At 35.9% G+C, this 21927-nt stretch overlaps 1 protein-coding gene across 2 annotated transcripts in view; it reads right to left on the bottom strand.

Moving 5' to 3' along the window:
- Positions 1-1629: 1629 nt before the first annotated feature.
- The window catches only part of YWHAZ (tyrosine 3-monooxygenase/tryptophan 5-monooxygenase activation protein zeta), a 32447-nt gene continuing 12149 nt past the window's right edge, over positions 1630-21927 (bottom strand). For both annotated transcript variants that reach the window (XM_022584679.3, XM_089898852.1), the window contains exons 3-6: positions 8791-8914; positions 7830-7993; positions 7654-7749; positions 1630-3836 (exon numbers count right to left, since the gene is read on the bottom strand). In XM_022584679.3, coding sequence (XP_022440387.1) covers positions 3777-3836; positions 7654-7749; positions 7830-7993; positions 8791-8914 — 444 coding nt within the window. In that variant the 3' untranslated portion in view covers positions 1630-3776. The remainder of the gene's footprint in view (positions 3837-7653; positions 7750-7829; positions 7994-8790; positions 8915-21927) is intronic.

Genomic DNA, 21927 nt, shown 5'->3' with positions numbered 1-21927 from the left:
GGTCTACCATCAAGTTTTGAAATACCTGGGGGTTGACAGTCATACATAAAGTAGGCTTCAAAGGACCCAGGTGAGTAGCGTAACCAGACTTGGATGTACACAAGCAACATTTTTAAGGTTAGTTTTCAGACTTTTAAAGCAGATCTACCAGTGTTGGGTTCTTGAATACCATTTTGTTATCCAAGAGTATCAGTTTCCTTAGAGGACTGTTGTAAAGTTTCTAAAAAAACAAAAATCCTACAAAGACCCAGCAGTATCTTACGTTTAGGTCTCCAGTCTATTATAAGGAACTAGAATTAATCGAGATTATAGTTTCACACTATAGTGTGAACTATAGTTTAGTTCACACTAAAAATAACAGAAAAGTACTTTACAGATGCAATTTTCAGAAAAGTATCCAAGTCCAGCCATTTCCCAAGGGCCCCGTCTAAGCCACCACCTTAGGACTGTAGATATTTCAATTCCACCGCTGTAATTTCCTATATGGTGTATAACAAAGTATAATAAAGCAATTTATTTACTGATTCCTTCACCTTTTCCCACAGGAAGGCGTGTATCTCTTAGCACCAGTTAAAGTTCCTCACACACTGCAGGCTCTCGTGCAGTGACTACGATGTACTTGAATCCAAATACACTGCCATTCTCTCCTAATGGAGAGAGAAACCATTGAAATGATGCTACCACCGCTGAAAAGGGTCAAATTCTCAGATCTGCATTCAGAGCCTGCTAAAGATTTTTAAACACCTCACCATTGTTAGAGTTCCCAAATTATTCAATCAAGTTGAGACCTGACCTCAAATAATCTAAGATTGCAGATCACAAATTGGCTTTAACTAGTTTTAAAATATGTACTGGGCCATGGCAGGATTGGTGACTATTTTTAGGGAAGACAGGAAAAGAACTGAGCTCCTATAGTTACTAAGCCACTTGACATTACATTCTTTTAATTCTTTTGCTCCCCCACACCAATTTCTATCTTCATCACACAAAAAACTAACAGCTATTAACTGGAAAAGCCAAGACCATAGGCCAAAGTGGCAGCAAAATCCATCCTTTTAACTGATCACACTCCTGCCCACTCTCAAGGCACAACTCTGAAGTGGACATAATACATTTAACAACTCCAATACTACACACACACCCCAAATACATTACATTGCTGGAGTCTCCAAATTCCTGAAACTGTTGACAGAAACAGACATGAAGCCTGAATTTGGGGCAATTTAAGAAATGTTATAAAAAATTTATTATTCAAATCTCAAGGCAAAAAAATCTCAGGTTGAAATCTTCCTTTATCTACTGGGCACTACTATGTAGAAACCTATTAACACCTAATATTAATGAAGTATTATCACAATTTATTTCAGAATCAAACTAGTAGATAAGACTGAGGCACATAAATAGGCAAATGAGACAAGCTTTAGATTTTATTTATAATTTACTTGAATAAAACCCATCTCCTCAGTCTTACTTCATTCTCCGTAGCTATAAAATGATTATTTCATGTCCTTGGCCTGGGGGTCAGGAAAAATCAATAGAAAAAGAAAAGAGCTGTGTGTGAAGATGCATTATGATGTTGTCCCAAATGCATAAGAGATCTTTTTCTCCTTGAAAGAAAGACCCCAAGGCCTCCATTGCACTTTTATTTGAATGTAACATTTGGGACAATTGTCCCAAAGGGCTGATATTTCCCAATTTAATCTGAGGTCATAATAAAACAAGCAACAAAACAGTATTCGGGATTTCAGTTCTCACCCTTATCATCAAGACTCACTGCCTCCCATCATCAGTATTTATTGAGCATTTACAGTGTACTAGGCACAATAGAACATACAGAAAACATTGTCCCTGCTCTCGAGGAGCTTACATTCTAAAAGAAAAAAAAAATACACCTCTTTTAAAATGGTATTTTTGTTTGGTGTTTTCTGCAAGGTACTGAGGAAACAGCTTGTAGGGTGAGCTTTGGGTATAACTTAGCCCCATCATTATTCAAAGAGAGGAAGAGGAAGGATTTTAAAGGCAAAGACAATGACAGACCATTCAGGATAGGCAGGGTTTACAGGGAGATAAACACAATCTCATCAACTAGGGAGAGATTTGCTGCAGTGTATAGGATGAGGGAAATAGTTTGTGGGATGCAAGCAAAGGAAGCAGGGTATCCTTAGGCATTGAGTGGAGCCAGAAAGATCATGCGGCCTTTTCCCCAAGAACATGGCCACCAAGTAGGAACGGTTGGTGACAAGACACAAGGCTTAAAAAAGGTAATCCTGTGCACCTGACAAATAGAAAGAATAAAAGATCAAAATTCAAGGCAGGCTATAAGAGTATCAAGAAATTCTTAAAAACAAAAGTGATTTGGAAGCACGAAACTTACAGTTAATGCTACCCAATGTCATGATGGGCCAAGAACATTGCGGCTTCCTAAGTTAGAAAATGCCATATACCAAAATTTTAAATGGAACACATTACTTTTTTTTCATTCAATCCCCCTGTCTCTGAAAAAAAAAAAAAAAAATTTTTTTTCAGGGGGATGGGGAAGTAGGGACATGGTTGGGAACAGTAGTAGTTATCTTAGTAGTATTTTGTTGTTATGATAAACTTTGTATTCAAACTTAGTAAAAGCCCATTAGCTGCCAAGAGGGAATAAGGAATAAATTTCCAAAAATGTACAATTTTCTTTAGAGAAGTTTCAGAACCAAAAGACTAATTTACATGAAAAGCTGTAGAGAAAGTAGTTGAAAAGTCCATTCATAAAACTTTTATTCCACTTACATGAACTTAATACACATGTTCTTAACAATTATGCTTGGATTGTTCATGAAAATCTCATAAGACATTAAACAAAGCTAGCCATCATCTCAAGTTATTTCCCTGTTAACTATTTTTACAGCACATGCATGTTAGGCAAGTATCAAAAAAAAAAAACCCAAAAAACAAAACAAAAACAAAACAAAACAAACCCACAAAAGCAAAAAAAAAAACCTAAAAAATGTTAAATACACGGGTTTTTTGTTTTACTGCTGCGCTTGATATACATGAAGTAATGAATATCAAGCAATTCATTTTTACTGCATCTTTACTTGTACATTTGTTCTTAGGTTGCCTAAAACATTTAAATACAAATAAAATGAGTGTAGCAAAAATAATGAAAGCAAACAGCAGTTAACTTTACAAATAATGGAATGTGAACCGTTTCTGCCCTTATCCAGAGTAAATTGAGTCACAACTAAAGGAACGCTTCTGTAGCTGTAGTCAATGGTGTGCACATTGAGACTTGAGTATTCCACAGATAACACATGGTTTAACATGTAATATCCATGGGATATCTATTTCTACTATAGCCTTATAAGTGCTCCAAACCTTAAAGTACCCACAGCTACACCTGTGACTGGAACCAATTATCCCTTTTATTCCCCACCAGGACAAACCAATACGAGGCAGTTTTCTTTGCTTAGACATGGAAGCAGTTTTAACACTGGCCCTTGTGAAGCCACAATGTACCAAAAGTACTATGCCAAACATTTATAACTTGTATAAAAATTCCACATTCCCATATTGGCCACCTCAAGATGAAAACAGATAACTCCCTAAATGTTAACTGGCTCTACTCCCCTAATATTAAACATAAAAACCACATGGGAAATATAGAAATTCAAATAGAAGTAACATAAACCTGTCATAAATCGTAAACAAAAAACTATTTGTGGGACAGCATGGATGACAAATGGTCTACTGTGTAAATTTTAGAATGAGGCAGACAAAAGTTGGAAGGCCTTTTAATTTTCCCCTCCTTCTCCTGCTTCAGCTTCGTCTCCTTGGGTATCCGATGTCCACAACTAGTTAAAAGGGAGGGGGGGGAGGGAGGGAGGGAGAGAGAGAAATTTTAGTATATTTGTTTTAAAAAAAACCTTAATATATATGCCAAAGTACCAGAATCTAAGCAGTTTTTGTTGGAAGGCTTTCTTTAAAAAATTGCAGCATTTAAGATAGCTTCAAGATGTAAAACGCCTCCAGGGAATTATATTCAATATCCTGTGATAAACCACAATGGAAAATAGTATGAAAAAGAATGTATATGTGTATAACTGAATCCCTTTGCTCTATAGCAGAAATTAACACAACATTGGAAATCAACTATACTTCAATACAATAAATTTTAAAAAAAGATATAAAAGACATCAATATAATACATTTATTTCCTCCCTAATCATTCTGTAAGCATAGTAAGTACACAGCAGAGTTGTCTTCAAATAACAAAGTCAGATACAGGAAATTCTTGGTTATTCATAGGTGAAGAAAAAGTAGAAGAAATCATAGAAACGCTACAGTTCTAAATATCAATAGCTATCAGATTGTCCCAAATAGCCCCAGTGAGAGACGGATGTATAAGTTTAGTGCAACTAAACCAGAATCATCAAATTCAGTCCCCATGCTCAAGGAGCTCAGGCTGACTACTTTCCCCTGGTAGACTTTAGACTGCCACTCTAAAGAGAATACCACACTCTATGAAATTCAAGAGTCAGGATCAAGTCAGAACCAAAATACAAATTTAACTAACATTTTTAGTTTACAAAAAAAAACACAAAAACTACCTTTGTGAATTTGTCTGATTCAAAATAAATAGATGAACACAAAACAGTATGGTCAGAACCAAATCTTCCAAGAGGTAAAAACTGAATTGTCCCATAGTAGTAGGCCTATGGTGTCTATTAATTTTTAGATTGTTACAGTTTTTCAGCAGTTTAAAAAGATGATTTCAAAATTATCTCAGCTGTTTCAAATATTTTTTTTAACAAGTCTTAGCACTCTATAATGATTTTTAGAGGAAATTATAAAAGGATTGTTTCAAGATACCTTAAATTTTATATTGCTTATACACTGCAGAATGAAGGGGGGAAAAGCTCAATATTTTTCTATCACCCATTAGTTTTATTTATTTATTAACCAAATATGTTACTGGCCTGGAAAGGAGACTTCTTTGAACATCATACAGTTATCTGAATGACCTCTAGAAGTCTGTAAGCTTCTATTAAACTGGTGGTCTTGTAAGACAAGATGGAATTATTTTTTTATCATCTCTTCCCAGTTCTTTCATGGATCCTGTTTTTTCCATATAAACATTAAAACTTTGATGAAGGATATTTATATTTCTCTTCCTAGGGTTATGTGTTGACAATACTGGTCAACCAGATCCAGACTCAGATACTAGATAGTTTTGACAAAATTTCTTTACTTGACAGATAAGTGATCCAATCAGCCTATAATGATAACAGGCAATATGACAAGAGCTCAGAGAAGGCACATAGTAAATAGTGACAGAATCAGAATCAGAACCTTGGTTTTCTTCTTACTCAGCTGTTGTAATACGCTCTTCATGCTATACTGATACAAGATTCAGCTGGAATTATATATTTCAGATCAGGCCTTCTCAAAAAGTGATAACACAACTCAGTAGTGACTAGGTCTCAAGTTCTACCTTTTAGAACTATCTCATCATTTCAAACCAGAAAAATTTGAAAAATTCTTAATATTAAAATTAGCTAACAAACTGAAGTGCTTTTTTCATTTGATATACATAAAAAGATTCATTCTTTAAGGAACTCTATACCTTATCCTCTTGACTAAAATAATCTCCAGAGTGTGTAGGTAGCCTCCAATTATACTTTCTAAAGTAATTTTCAGTGTTTAATAATAAACAAGTACATAATGACGTTCAAAAAACTGCTGAGAATATAACCGGTTCAGAAAATTGGCAATGGGCTAGATAAAATAAAGCTGAGAAAAGTTAAATGTATACAATGATGATGTACAGTCCCCAAAACAAATGCCCCAAAGCTAATAAAAACCCGTAGCACTAAACTATAATCTTCATTCCTAGCTCTTTATCTGGCACACAGAAGATACTTGATACTTTTTTCACCCAAGCCTCAAAACCTCAAATTTAATATTCATGTGAAGGAGAAGAATGTGAAAACCTATGGGACCAAAGAGACCTATCAACCAACTGCAATATACAGACTATTTGGATCCCAATGTAAATAAAAAACTGTTGGAAGAAAAAAAAACAGACAATACAAAGAAACACAAAAAGACAACTGGAAATTGAATGCTAGAAATTTAATATTATTAAGGAATTAACTATATATTTTTTCAGTGTGGTACTGGCATTGTGGTTTTTTTTTTTAGTCTGCAGTATACCAAGGACGATCATAACCTGCCACAGTAAGTCATTTTTTTTTTTTTTTACTAAGAGACTAGGCAAAATAGATGTCCACTTGGACTCTGTAGAGTATCTGAAATTTTGTAACTAAAGTTATTAATGCCCTACCATAGCTACATAAATATAGAAGCAACTTTATGGTCACCGTTTTTAATGGAATTTAAATATGAAGAGAGGGCTTCCCTGGTGGCGCAGTGGTTAAGAATCCTCCTGCCAATGGAGGGGACACGGGTTCAATCCCTGGTCCGGGAACATCCCATATGCCTCTGAGCAACTAAGCCCGTGCACCACAACTACTGAGCCTGCGCTCTAGAGCCCGCGAGCCACAACTACTGAGCCCACGTGTTGCAACTACTGAAGCCCGAGTACCTAGAGCCCATGCTCCGCAACAAGAGAAGCCACCGCAATGAGAAGCCTGCGCACCGCAGCTAAGAGTAGCCCCACTTTCTGCAACTAGAGAAAGCTCGCGCACAGCAACGAAGACCCAACGCAGCCAAAAATAAATAAATAAATAAGAGAACTTAAGGGACTTCCCTGGTGACGCAGTGGTTAAGACTCCGTGCTCCCAATGCAGGGCACCCAGGTTCGATCCCTAGTCAAGGAACTAGATCCCACATGCATGCCACAACTAAGAGTTTGAGCGCCACAACTAAGGAGCCCGCCTGCTGCAACTAAGACCCAGAACAACCAAATAAATAAATAAAAATTATTAAAAAAAAAAAAGAACTTAAGTATGCTTTTGATACTAAAAGCAACTCTTCTGTGACTAAAATGGAAAGAAAAGAATCAACTATATTGAAATGAAAAATAAAACGGCTTATGTAATTGAAAGTTCAAAACCATGAACTACAAAGTCATTTTAAAAACCAGAATTTTAACAATGGGTATATGTAACTAATGAAAAGTTACATTTTTAGTCCTTAGTCTAATATTTCAGTTTCTGTAAGATGGTTTTCTTCAGAGTTTTAAAAGCAGATAGGATCTTACATTAAAAAAAAGACAAAAAAAAGCGAATATAAAAATAAACTGAGTCACACGAATTTTTTGTTTCCAGTGCATATAAAGTTATGTTTGCACCATACTGTAGTCTATTAAGTATGCAACAGCATTATGTCTTTAAAAAAACCAATGTACATACCTTGTTAAAAAATACTTTATTGCTAAAAAATGCTAATCATCAACTGAGCCTTCAGCAGTTGAAATTTTTGCTGGTGTAGGGTTCGAAACACTGCAAATTACCAAAATGTGAACTCAAGAGACATGAAATGAGCAAACGCTTTTGAGAAAAACAGCACCCATAGACTTGCTCAACACAGGGTTGTAACAAACCTTCAATGTGTAAAACTCGAAGTATCTGTGAAGCATAATAAAACAGAGGTATGACTATAATCTCTTCGCCATGTTAACCGCCCATGATGCTGGTATGTACTTACTGTCAAGTTGTCTCTCAGTAACTGCATTATTAGTGTGCTGTCTTTGTATGACTCTTCACTTAATGTATCAAGTTCAGCAATGGCTTCATCAAATGCCTGTGATAAAAAAAAATACATTTCAATGCTCCAATAATAATGATTGCTAAATTTCCACATAACAGGTAAAAAATACATACCGTTTTTGCAAGAGAGCAGGCTTTCTCAGGGGAGTTCAGAATCTCATAATAGAACACAGAGAAGTTAAGGGCCAGACCCAATCTGATAGGATGTGTTGGCTGCATTTCCTTTTTGCTGATTTCAAAAGCTTCTTGGTATGCTTGCTGTGATTGATCCACAATCCCTGGATAATAAAATGCACCAAAATGTATTGATAAGTTTGCACTTCACCTTCACCCCTCAAACCAAACCTTTACTATCCAATTATAAACTCTGAAATATTAAGCTATAGCAACCTTAACTGATTAAGGCTCCTCAATTTAAAAGAAAAAAAAAAAGAAAAGAAAAAAAAAGAAAAGCTTCTTTTGGAAAATTACACTAGCCATTGATCAATGTCAAGACAAAATAACTCTAACCATCTCAGTATTACTTTTAATAATTAGTTTGTACTGCTCTACAGTTATACTATAACCACTATTAAAATTGTGAGGAAACATTCCTATACATAAAATTGGCTTGTTAGCAAGCATACATTTCAGAATACCAATTATTCAGCAGTAGATATATAGTTGACCCTTGAACAACAAGGGGTTTAGGGATGCCAACTCTTCATGCAGTCGAAAATCTGAGTATAATTTTGTAGGCGGCCCTTCATGTCCAACCTTGGATCATGTAGTACTGTAGTATTTACAGAAAAAATCTCTGTGTAAATGGACCTGTGCAGCTTAAATCTGTGTTCCTCAAGGGTCAACTGTTTAGTTGAAGGAAGGACGGGGGGAGGGAAGAAGGGAGGGGAGGGGAGGGGAGGGAAGGAAGAAAAGAGAGAGAGAGAGAGAGAGAGAGAGCGCAAAGTCCATTATTACTCTTCATTTAGTGCTCTGAGCAATTAAAAAACAACAAAACAATTCTCTACACTCCAGAAGGGACTCCTTCCGTACTGTGTCATTTTCTAAGCGTCCAGCACAGGCTGAGGCAGCATACCTTTCTTGTCATCACCAGCAGCAACCTCAGCCAAATAGCGGTAGTAGTCTCCTTTCATTTTCAAATAGAAGACTTTGCTCTCTGCTTGTGAAGCATTGGGGATCAAGAACTTTTCCAAAAGAGACTTGGGAAGAAAAGAAACAGTCATAATAAGACTAAAATATTTACAAAACTGAAAGAATCTGCATTTTTTAAGAGCATACTATAGCCTAAGTTATAAAACTTTAATACCCAGTCATTGCCAATAATACAATTTTTGAATGCTGTAGGCTCGTAAATTTGTGGTTTAAGAGCAGAATGCTTTGGACAGCAATACTTAAAATTTGAAATTAGTGTTCAGCTTATTATTTAAGGATGATAATTTGAATATTGGCATCTCCCCCATAGTGCTATCAATTTACATGCTGATAAAGACTGCATGTTTCAATGAATGTGAAAGCATGATAGCTCATATTATATCTGTTATTATGTTTTATTACTATATTATTTAACAAAATGGCAAACTTTTCATTTTCAAGGTAGTCATGACACTAGAATGCAAAGAACATAAGAGATTAACTTTTTGGTACTCTGGAGGAATATATGACTTAAGCAGAAACCGATAGTATAACAGACACTACCAGAGTCCATGACAGAGGAAACAGAACAAAAGAACAAAACGTCATTTATAAGACTACAATTAAAGTAATACCTCACAACAGGTAAAAAGCTGTTCAAAGTTTTATTTTTCCTAAATTAAGACACTGGTAGGAGTATGAGAATTAAAGATCTGAAGAGTAAACCTTTAGTTTCATTAAAGTGATTTTCAGCTAATAAGATACATATTTACCGATCACCCCAAACGGGTTAAACTTCATTCTACGTAATTCTGTTCAAAACTATAACAATCTAAGCTAAGTAAATCCTAACATGCTAATAATTATATTCTACAATGGATTTAAAGAAAAGCTCGATTTCACTGTATTAGGGGGATAAGGCACAATAAACTAGTAGTTTTTTTTTTTTTAAGGGGGAGAAAGATAATATTCCAGTAGTAGAATTAGGCAAAAATTTTTTTTTTAAACCCTCCACTTCTTCCTACTAAATACACTCTAGGAATCAAGGTGAAAGTCAATTTTCAACTGGGCTTAGCCCCAAACAAGTCTCAATTTTTACAAGGAAAAAGGGTATCTAATTCTTGGTTTCTATTCTTCTGGTAGTAACCCAGTAGTTTATATAGCACCTACTTATATGCCACACAGGCTGAAAAACGCTTTTAAATAATAACTCTAACTTTGTATGTCTACCTCATTATGTTCCAAATGGTGTGAGAGTAAGCTTTAACCCGGCTTCTCCCCCTTTCTGCAACTTAAGCAACAGATACTCAGATGAAATGGGTAGTTCCAAGTTGGCAGTAGGAGCAGGTTGCAATGCATTACAGGAAAGGGTTGGAGATGAGAGAATTCAACCTGAAATAATGTTTCCTGTGATTATTAACTGATATTTGAAACGGTTGGCCTGAAATCAGAAGACCACTTTGGTTAGGATAACAAAATTCTTACTACACCACACACCCAGACTTTCATATTCAAAGATCTCTCAGCTGCAAAAGTGTTTTGGAATTCATTCATTCACCGATTCATTTAAACTGTGAGGCAGCTTCTAGTGTGAAATCTCAACCAAACTAGAAATAAAGGAACCCTCTGGGCTTGGAAGACCACTGCTTCCTCCGAAGAAGGAATGCCTATAACCTAAGACTTGGCAAAATTCAAACTCCTGTCATTTTGTCCTTTAAACACCATCATCCTCTTTGAGGCATGAACACTCTGTGAACACTACAGCTGCTCTTTGGGGATCTGCGGATCTGCCTAAACAGCAAAAGATAGTTCAATTTAGTATAGTAAGTGTTTTTTTTTTTTAACTAAAGAAACAAATGACCAGGCTTTTTCAAGTTTTATATCTTAATACAAAATGCATTATTCATTCCACTATGGGAGACGGTATAGCATAATGGCTTTGGATTCAGAAGTCTAGGTTTAACCTGTGGCACTCCACACTTGGAGGGACAAATTCCACTTTTGACTGGCTAGGCTAAAAGTTAGACTATGAAGTCCAACTAAGGAAAAAGTGTATTGAGATTAACCAGAATTCACAAATCACTTCAAATTAAATAGCGGGAAAAATATATATAAATCTAAAGAAGGTTCCATGTACAATTCGATTGTGAACTGCTCTCTGGCTCATTTATATATATTTAAGATTGACAAAGAATATTTTCAAATGAAAGAAGTGACAACAAGTAAAAGCCTAACCATGAAATCAATTCTCTACCTAGGCATTTCTATTTCGTATTTTACTGCTTCAACATATTTTTTACATTCATTTATTCTTCAATACTTAAATGGACTGGGCTAGGCACTGAGAATAGTGAGCAAGACAGTCTCTAAGTCTGAGGATAAAATGTCTAGCAGGGAAGACAACCGAAACAGAACACTGCCTCGTCATGTCCTTCACTTTTCAATGACTTTTATCTAACCCACTGTATATATGTAAAGATGAGGGCCACAAACATGTGCAGTTAGCTAAGGGTGAATCACTTAAAATGTAAAATTTTAAGTATACGTCCGAAAACTTGCAGAAGTTATTTAGGCAAGGTGTCAATAAATGTCATAAGAAATTGTAACTCATCTTTTATGAGTAATAACTTCTATATCTCTAAAAACTGTTGTTTTACATTTGGGTAACCCACACTGAGAATTTTTAAATTAGCAATTAAGCACCTCTTCCCTCAAGCTGAATTTAGCCATAACATCTGATTTAAACAATAACAATGGCAAAAACTACTTTAAAGCTATTAACCAGAACCTACAAGTAACAAGAAGGCAAGATACCAGTAGTCAGGCTGTTTATTGGCCTAATGATAGACTAAAAGGACGAAGGATCAACAGTGGCGAATGTTTCTGGTAAAATGCTGACTACAAGAAGTTGAAAAAGCAAACTCATCACATTGTACCCATTAAATGAATATGTGCAGTTCTTTGTATGTCAATTATACCTCAATAAAGCTGTTAAAAATAAAAGAAGTTGAGAAAGGGATAAATGACAAACTTTTAAAATCTTCTGATGACATAAAGGTAAGAACCATTAAAATTTAAAAAACAAAAAGCAAGATAGACTGGATTAAAGATTAAATTTGGTTCAAAAAGCTAACTATCAAAGAACAGAATGTCCTCCACCAATTCCCCTACCATCCCTGTTCATGTATGCCACTCCTCCTGTCAAGAGGTGGAATTCATTTCCTTTCTCCTGAGTCCGAGTTAACTTTGTTCTCTTGCTTTAACCAACAGAATGTGGTGAAAATGACTCCTGTTCCAGTTCTAGGCCTAACCCTTAAGAGGACTAGCAACTTCCCCTTTTGCCCTCTTGGAGCCCTAAGCCAGCATTAAAAAAAAAAAACAAAAAACAAAAAACTATCTTTTTAAAAAATTTTTTAAGGTTTTTTTTTCTTTCTCTTTTTCTTAAATTAATTTATTTTATTTTATTTTTGCTGTGTTGGGTCTTCGTTTCTGTGCGAGGGCTTTCTCTAGTTGTGGCAAGTGAGGGCCACTCTTCATCGCGGTGTGCGGGCCTCTCTTGTTGTGGAGCACAGGCTCCAGACGCGCAGGCTCAGTAGTTGTGGCTCATGGGCCTAGTTGCTCCGCGGCATGTGGGATCCTCCCAGATCAGGGCTCAAACCCATGTCCCCTGCATTAGCAGGCAGATTCTCAACCACTGCGCCACCACGGAAGCAAAAGCAAAAAAAAAAAAAATCTATCTTGCTGGAGAGAAAGGTCAAGTCAGCCCCAGTCATGAAACATGTTTAGTGAAGCCATTTGGATATTTAAGCCCCAGCTGAAAACAGTAATGAGTGACCACAGCCAACACCATGTGAAAAACTGTCCAAAAGAATCCAGACAAGCCACAGAGTTACAAAACAGAATAAATCACTGTTTTAGTTTTGACCGGTTTGTTAGGCAGCAATAGACAACTGAGAAAAATAATAAAAACATCATTTTCAATAATAAACATGCCATTCTTGATACTTAATCACTTTACATGGATTAATTTGATCCTTCCATAACCTTACCTATGAGGTACAAACTACAATTATCGCCATCTCATAGAAGACAACAAATGGCGCCAAGCTCAAAAACCACAGCTAAGTTGTGACGGTACAACTCCAACTAGGCAATCTGACCTGTTCTACATTATTCTACGTTTTCTCTGCCTCAGCAGGATGATATGCCTACCAAGAAGGAGAATATGATTCCAAGATATTAATTAGAAATCAAAATGAAGGATGATGATTCAGTTCTACGCTGTGCTGAGGAAACGGAACCTAGAGTATATTGTTCCTTTAAAAATAGGGACTTCCCTGGCAGTCCAGTGGTTAAGACTCCAGGCTTCTACTGCAGGGGGGGCATGGGTTCGATTCCCTGGCCAGGGAACTAAGATCCCACATGCTGCGTGGCTCACCACCCCACCCCCGCCCCCGCCAAAAGTATCAAGTCAGGCTTTGACAAACTGGAGAGTATCCAGGAAAGCAAGCAAGAGTGTTGATGAAAACCGGAAACAGTCATGAAAACTGAAAGAATATGACATGAATGGCTCCAGAAGACAAGACTAGTTAAATTTGGGCAGAGGCAGATTTCTGCTCAGTATGAGAAAGCTTACGAAACAAATTTGGAATAGGCCATCTCGTCAGATAGCAAGTTCTACTCTTCTTACAGAGATTTTCAGGAGAAATGAGACAAATCACTATTTTTTAGAGGAGATTCACAAATAAGATGTGGTCTCATTCAACTCTAAGATATGGAAGATATAGAGTTCACTGAATTAAGTTAATTGTAACACTACAGAGGTGATTAAGTATGTTAATTTATCAAACTAACCAAAGAGAAATAAAAGTTCAATTTTCCGGATTTAAAAGCCAGGAGAAAGGCAAATGTAGGGAGAAGACCATGATGGAAATAAAAACAGGGGAAAAAAAGGAAACAGCACTTATCAGAAAGCAGCAGTGACAAGAAAAACTGGAGAAGAGAAAATGAAGAGAGGAAAGAACTAATAGCTATTTTCAACATACAAAAACTTCAGAAAATACCCTGCGCTAAGTATACAACTTCCTATATTTCATTCATGTTGTAGTAGTAAAGTGGAGGTGATGACAACTGTGGGACATTGTGAGAATCAAAATTTAAAAGGAGACATAGCATTAATATAAGGAAAGAAGCAAATGAGGTGTCACAATTTCTACTTATAAAATAATGGTTAGGCTGACTACTGATGAACCTTCCACTTGTATAATTCTCCATATAACACTGACTTTCTAATCTAAATGTAATTTATAACAGAAAAGGATTTTCAGGTCAAACACAAACTTTAATAACATCTTACACTCAAGCACTTAACTGAGACTACAATGTTAATATTGAGCTGATCTCCATTTTAGCCAGTCAGAGAAAAAAATAACATGAAGGAGCATGTAGCCTGGAGTCAGTACCCACAGCCCGCATGTACATTCCATTGGTAAAAACAGTCACTTGCCTGCATGTAAGAGGGACACTGGGAAATTTGGTCTAGCTGTGTGCACAGGAATTAGAGGGGAGCCTCAGTTTTATTAAACAGATAGCAGTTTCTGTCACACAATTGATGGAAGCATTTTTTCTTAGTTACTGGTATTGATTATGAATTATTAATATGAAATTGAAAAGAACTAGTGAAAATGGAAAAATGGTATGAATTTTTTGTAGAAAAAATTAAAAAGCTAAATCTTTTTATAATCACTACCTATATGATTTTTTAAAAATTTTCACATCAGCATTATATGCTAAATATGAACGTTAAAATGTTATCACACAACAGGGAGGGAGTAGTTACTTGCCTGAAGAGCAGTTGTACTGTATATAGTGTGAATACGGATCTTGCCGAAATAGAATTTGTTTTAGAGATTCACAGTAGTTCCCCTCAAGCAGTTTAAAAAAATGTTTTTGATGACAGCTACTGTCTTTTAAAGATAACCATGGCCATTTAAAAATACCTAAAATTAATCTGCTGAATTAGAGTTAATGCATATTCTGACTTTATACAGTAGCCATCCCCATTTAACATTATGTGGGATTGAAAGCATGAAGCCCACATCTGAAATGTCTCTGTAAATGGTTTATAATCCAGAGCTAAATACATGCTATAGTTCTGGAGAGGGTGCTGAACCTTAATCTAATCAATGGATAAATTATGTGGAGCTTGAGATTTTAGAGTTAAAAGATTTTTTTTTTTCCTCTACAGCACCATGTACAATTAACCTCTTAGGTTGTAAGAACACTTAAGATATGGGGTCAAGTAATGATTTTTCCCCCAAGCCAGTCAATTTACCCAGGCAGAATATATTAACAATAGTTTCTAGCACGTGCTTGATCCAAAGATGGTCTACATAACATCAATGCTTTGACTCTGGAGTGGATTAACATTAAGGAACCACACAAACTGACAGGTTATCTAGTTCTGACTGCCCTTCTTGAGCTAGGTTCAACCTGCCCCCACTAGGAATTTCAATAAACATTCAATTCTAACTGTGGTCAAATGTTTCTAATAAAAAGTTTGTAAACTGAAAATCCATCTCTATTCTAGTGATATACCTCTCTCACTGTCCTTTAATATGATTACAGCTGGAAATTAAGAAGAGTAAAATATCAAATCTGTAGGAACAATCAAGACTATAAACTATCTAAAACACCAAAACTGCAGCCTGAGCTGGTGGCAAGGCCCTAATCTCTGGGCATCCAAGCATTTCTTGGAGCAACAGATTGGTGTAATAGAAACAGTATAAACTAAAATCAGAAAGACCTTAAATCCCACTCTCATCAATTTTGAGATCTCAGGCAAGTTAATCTCTCAGAGTCTTAGTTTTCTCATCTATTAAAGAATTAAATGAAATTTAATTTTATAAAATGATTTTTTTAAATAAAAAACATATTTACAAATGATTAAAATGAAAATCTACTTCAAAAGGCCACTACGAGGTCTAAATGAGAGTGTAGTTTATATAAACAGGAAAGCACCAATCACAGCTCCTAAAAGAGTAGGTACTCTACTCAGTTAGATGTAAATATAAGACATGGGGATCTTGACAACCAAAAAATCTGCTTTAGTGCACTTGTACTCTCAACTTTAGTACTTCAGTTCAGGTTCCATAATCAAAAATTTGTGTATCTAATAAGAGTGGTGAAATAATGCACAAAAAAACTTTCATCTAAAAACACAAGATTAAAGAGGGCGGGGACATGCTTTGCTCTGGGCTTTCCCACCTGGTTTTGTGGTGCCTCCTGAAGGTTCTGATGAAGGAATAAACTGAAGTAATTACAGCAAAACAAAAACAAAAACAAACCTACAGGATTAAATTATATCAAAGTACATAAGATAAAGGAAACATTTTCTGTTAGTACTTGTTCTTTTTACAGCAGACTTGTAAAAGGCACAAGCTTACACTGCTTACTACCTATGTTCAAATCCCAGTTCACTGCTTACTAGCTATGTCAACTTGACGAAGTTCTGAAATTTCTCTGGGCCTCAGGTTTCTCATCTGTAAAAGAGACAGAAAATAGGTGTGACCTCATGAATCTCCCCCCAGCAGGACTCCCAGGGGTCCACAGATCACTCTAAGAACTGCTGACTGACTTAAAGTAATCTGTACCATTCACCTTTCAATATACCCAGCTCTAACACTATGTTCTCCCTCAAGCCAATTCTCAAAAATATTCAGTTTAGTCTACATTTTCTGTACCTCCCAGGTCTGAAGAGCTTTCAACTGAAGGAAAAACAAAAGGAAATATCTCAATTTCTGTCAATATCAACAATGGACTAGCTAAATAAATTGTTACACTCATCAAACACTATACCGACGTTAAAAAGAATGCGGTACGTGCCAGTATGGAATGAAGCATAACATATACATCAAAGTGTGTGGGTTCAACTATGATCCTACCTGTGTATATTCTTCAAGGACGGAACTGTTTGCATGGGCACTGCAAGTTCCCAGGAGGATACAAAAAAGATTAGACATTACCTCTGAGGAAGTGGGATGACATCAGAAGAGTTTTGTTTTTTGAACTTTATGTCCTATGCTCCGCAACATGTTATCCAGAGCAAGTGTAATTTAAAATAATTATGATTTTGCACCTTTGACTTTTCACATACGTATTCTTAATCTACTTATAGGCTCCTTAAAGACAAACGTTTTGCACATATTAGGCACTCAAACATCAAATCCCCAGGCCGAATTTGTAGACTAATTTGAACTGCTTCATTTAAATATAGCAGAGGAAACTTAGAACAATCTTAAAGGAAAAAAGCCTAACATCAAGATTATCAAAAGTTCATCATCTTACCAAACTTCTAAATATATAGTTAAGATAAAATGTAGTAAAAATTGAGGTTGATATTGTAGGTTAATGAATATTTTGCTCAAAAAGGAACAATGTTCTGCTTCTTTAAAGACCTAGAAATTGCTCAAAAATGACAGGTGTTTGGATGCTGTACTAAGCACATATATTCAGAAACAGCAGCCAAAGGGCAGCCAAAGCATATCCTAATATGCTTTCAGGACCCTTGGATAAGCGCCAGGTACTATGTAATGCCTCTGGAGGGGGCAACTAAGGGAGACAACTACAAAGCTGCACCAGAGATAGGGTGGGAGGACAGTTCGAAGCAGCAAGGTAGAGTAAATTTTTTTGCAAGTCAGGACACCTAGATTTTGGTACTACAACTCTGGCACCAAGAGGAGTGATGGGAGTTTCAAACACAAAATCATGACACCTCCTCATTCGATTTTCTTGTTTCACAGTAGCATTCATTTCAAAACCTTCCTTCTAAATTTCACCCCAGGAAAGCTTCTCTAACGCACTGAACACGTCCCGCCCACCACCACTATTCCTCACTTGTCCTTTCCTTTTTTTCTTAAATGGGAATCAGACAATGTAGAGAGTAAGGGTCCTTAGACTAAACTTTAAAAAATTAACAAGAACTCATTGTAAACCATTTATATATTTATTTCAGCCCTAAAGAATGACCACCTGCCACTATGCAAATTAAATCACTGGGCTAGTGGCTGTGATTTAGCTTGTCAATTAGAATACATGAAGCCAATTAATGAAAATGTATTTCAAAGGAAAATCACAAGTTATAGAGCTGGGATTTTTCGCCCTTTCAAAAGAGTAATCCATTCATTATAAAATTGCATAACCCATTTAAAAAGGACTTTGGCAAACTATATTTAGTTCTAACCTTTGATAAAGTAATCATACTTATGGGGCATCTATCTTAAAAAAAAAAATTGATACTTTTGCACCACAGGGTGTTTTTATAAGTCCTCCCTGCTGTTTAAATTAGAAAATAATGTCCTACCTAAATATAATGGTTCGGTAACAGAACAACATGTGTCTCCTAATATGATGCACCAAGGAGGGCACAATATCATTTCCAGGAATTCTTCCCCAAAATGCACAATCTGAGTTTACTCATGAGGGATCACCAGACAAATCCAAATTGAGGGATATTCTACAAAACAACTGGCCAGTACTTTTGAAAAAAGTGGCAAAAGGCAAGGACTGAAAAACTGATCCAGATTAAAGAAGAGTAAGGAGACGTGACAATGAAATGCAAACTGTGATCCTGGATTGAATTCTGGACCAGAATTAGGCAATTATAGTGGTATAATTTGTAACTGCTATAGGTTATATAATAGTTTATTTTATCCATTATTTTATTAATTTATTGATTTTGATCATTATACTGTAGTTACACATGTTAACATTTGGGGAATCAGGTAAAGGATATATGGGAAAATTTGAACTTATTTCAAAATAAAAAGTTAAAAAAATAAATGGTTAGAAAGGCAGTTTAATTACCATATGTAGAAGAAGCTATTTTCACTTTTGGTTACTTAATATTACACTTATATAAAAGTAAGTTTTAAAGAAAAACCTTCTTAATAGTGACTATTTCTAGGGGACTTCCCTGGTGGGGCAGTGGTTAAGAATCCGCCTGCCAGTGCAGGGGACACGGGTTCAAGACCTGGTCCGGGAAGATCCCCACATATGGCAGAGCAACTAAGCCCGTGTGCCGTAACTACTGAGCCTGCGCTCTAGAGCCCACTGAGCCACAACTACTGAGCCTGCATGCCTAGAGTCTGTCCTCCACAACAAGAGAAGCCACCGCAATAAGAAGCCCGTGCACCGCAACGAAGAGTAGCCCCCACTTGCCGTAACTAGACAAAGCCTGTGCACAACAACGAAGATGCAGTGCAGCCAAAAATAAATAATTTTTTTAAAGTGATTAAAAAAAAAAGTGACTATTTCTGGAAGACAGCATTATCAGTGAGTTCTGCTCTCCACTTTTATACCCTTTATGTGCTCATCTATGTTTTTCAAATTTCCTTATTGGGCTGGTAAAACTTGTATTTAGGAGAAAAAATATCACAAAAATAAGTGATGCGTTTGCAAATTAAAATGAGGGGTGGAGAGGAGGTTCCCACTTTGTCTTGGAGAGTATTCCAACAATTGGTTATACTGTTAAATTTAATTTCCATTAATTAATATACATTAAAAAGTCACTAAGCAAACAGTAAATAGTCCCAGAATAATAAAGCAAAAGAATCAACCTCTAATGAGACATTTACGGACTGCAATTTGAAAACATAGGGCAAATGTCTCCTTTGACTTGATTTCACCAGATGTGTGCATGGGGAAGACCAAGCCTCTACAACCCATTGCTCTGTTTTAGACTGTACTATCATGGCCCTCTTCCCTGAACACAAAGGAAAAGAGGCCAGGATATAGATAGTATGCTTTCATACCAATCAGGCACAAAAAATGCCAATGGCTAAAAGGGAAAAGGTGCCAAGAACTTGAGGCACAAGGCCCTCAAGTGTGATTCTTGCTATTTTCATTTTAAGTACAGAACCCTAAAATATAGTCTAAAACTAAAGCCATCACTTTTAATGAAATTAAACAAAGTGGTAATTTTTCCAGTTACAAGATGGGATTTAACCTTCTCTAAAAAACACTTCTAACTTCTCTAATGTCCAACTCATTAAACAATTCAAATACATGAAATTCCAATGCAACAAAAATTGGGCACTCCTCGTAAATTAAATGCAACAGGATCTCTCCTAGATTAACAAACATGCATACAGGTCATGCAACTGGACAAAGTCTTATTTTGCTTCAGCTTCTTGATCTGTGAAAATGAAAAAGCTAGGGTAGATGCTCCTTCAAGCCCCAAATCCAATGATTCTATAAAATTCACCTCCCAATTTATTATTCAATTAAAAAACTCAAAAGCCCCACAAATGTCAGTTTAAATAATATCCTCAATATGAAGTTTAATTCAAATTCTATAGCACAACGTAGAAGTTCACAATTCTGGTCCTGCACAATTCCCTTGTGCACAGAGAATTTTCCCAGAACTTTCACTTTATTCTGTAGAGCCCCTGAGACTTTTATCATTCCTAAAGTCTCAAAATTCTAAAAGGCAAGCAGCTATTTTCATTGCAACGAAGGCCCATCAATTTAGAAATTATTCTCTTACTCCCTCTTGTGGCTGCATTGCTTTCCTTTCTTTCAATTGCAACTCCACCAGTTGCTTCCGAAAGTGCTCCACCGAAACCGCTAATGAATTAGATGGTGTCAAGAACTAATTTGGTACGTATTTGAAGACTTTCTGTGTAATGTTGGCACACAGTAAAATTTTAGGTGTTCTATAAATGATAAAGTCATATAGATATGAAGGGACAGAGCTTCTTAACTTCAAGGATGGAATCATAGAGGACTCTGACCAGTCACTTAACTGAATGCATTTTCCACTAGTAAGAAATAGATGGCAAATCTGCACCATCTAACTTTTAAAATAGCAACAAGGAATTTGATAAAGCCAAGATATATTATTCTCTGGTGTTTAAGGAATGTTGAAACCAGCCTAAAATTTCAATTCCTGTTAAAAAGCCAGAGTACTTTGGCTCCCTGATTCTTACCAAAAATGAAACAAAAGACAACCACATAAGAACTCAATGCTGATAGAAAGCCTGGAGTGTTCTAAAATGTTTTTTTTGAAAAGTAGTATTTTAGTCATATTCGAAATGTACCTCCTAAAGATTAAAAGATGGTGAAAAGTACCAAAAAGAAATTATTGAGCATTGAGTGATAACTGCTAAAACTGTCTGACACTAGGGGGCTTTCCTTCTCCCCTTCCCCAGAGCCTTTCTCAGAGCTAGCATTAATGTTGACCTACTTGGGTTGAAGCTTCTCACCAATCAAGGCCCCATTTCCCAATATTTCCATCACAAAGCACTTTTTGTTTTAAAAACCTCATTTTTTATAGTGTTTTTTTAAACTTACACATGCACATTGTGTGTTGTGTATAATTCCTTAGTGGGACCAGGTTATCAGCCACTTTTAAAAAAGAAGGTTGAAGACCAGCTCTTCTGAATCTGACCAACACACAGTACTTTACCCTCTAGGTTGTTGAGATTCTTTTTATGAGCAGAGGCTTTTTATATTTATTATGTTTTTCTTTATGCACAGGGCTTATAAAGTAGCAAGTAATCAATAAATATTAAATTTAAAGTTTAAGCAGTTTATTAAAATTCTCTTAAATTTAATCCAAAATTAATAAATCAAGCCACAATGAAGTGATATCAAAGAAGCACAAAAGAAGGTAAGCAGTATATTTGCTATCTACTATTACCACGGGGATGTATTAACTCTATATAAAATATCCTAGAGGTAGATGCTATTATTATTTCCATTTTGCAGATGTGGAAATAAGAGTCACAGAGATGTAGTACCTGCCCAGAGTCATAAAATGAATTTTAAAAATTCAAACACCAAAAGGCTGCATAGTCTGTGCTAGGCTGTATCACCCCTTTAAAGTAAAGCAGCACACATTATAGTTTATTTTTTAGAAATATTCATAAGATTATTCTTCAAGTCTTATCCCTATGATCCAATTAAATTTAAGTCTGATGATAATCCTCTCTTATCAGATGGAAACTATCAAATGGGAAACTGAAGGGAAAAGTCATTACTGTTAACAAAGTGTTATGATCCGTTTGATGTCATTTCCAAA

Source organism: Delphinapterus leucas, chromosome 17 (genome assembly GCF_059928025.1).
Source record: "Delphinapterus leucas isolate spDelLeu-1000000601 "Yukka" chromosome 17, BTC_Dleu_Yukka2, whole genome shotgun sequence".
Taxonomy (NCBI): domain Eukaryota; kingdom Metazoa; phylum Chordata; class Mammalia; order Artiodactyla; family Monodontidae; genus Delphinapterus; species Delphinapterus leucas.
Note: the sequence above shows the minus strand (reverse complement) of the source record. Positions and strands in the feature narration are given on the sequence as shown.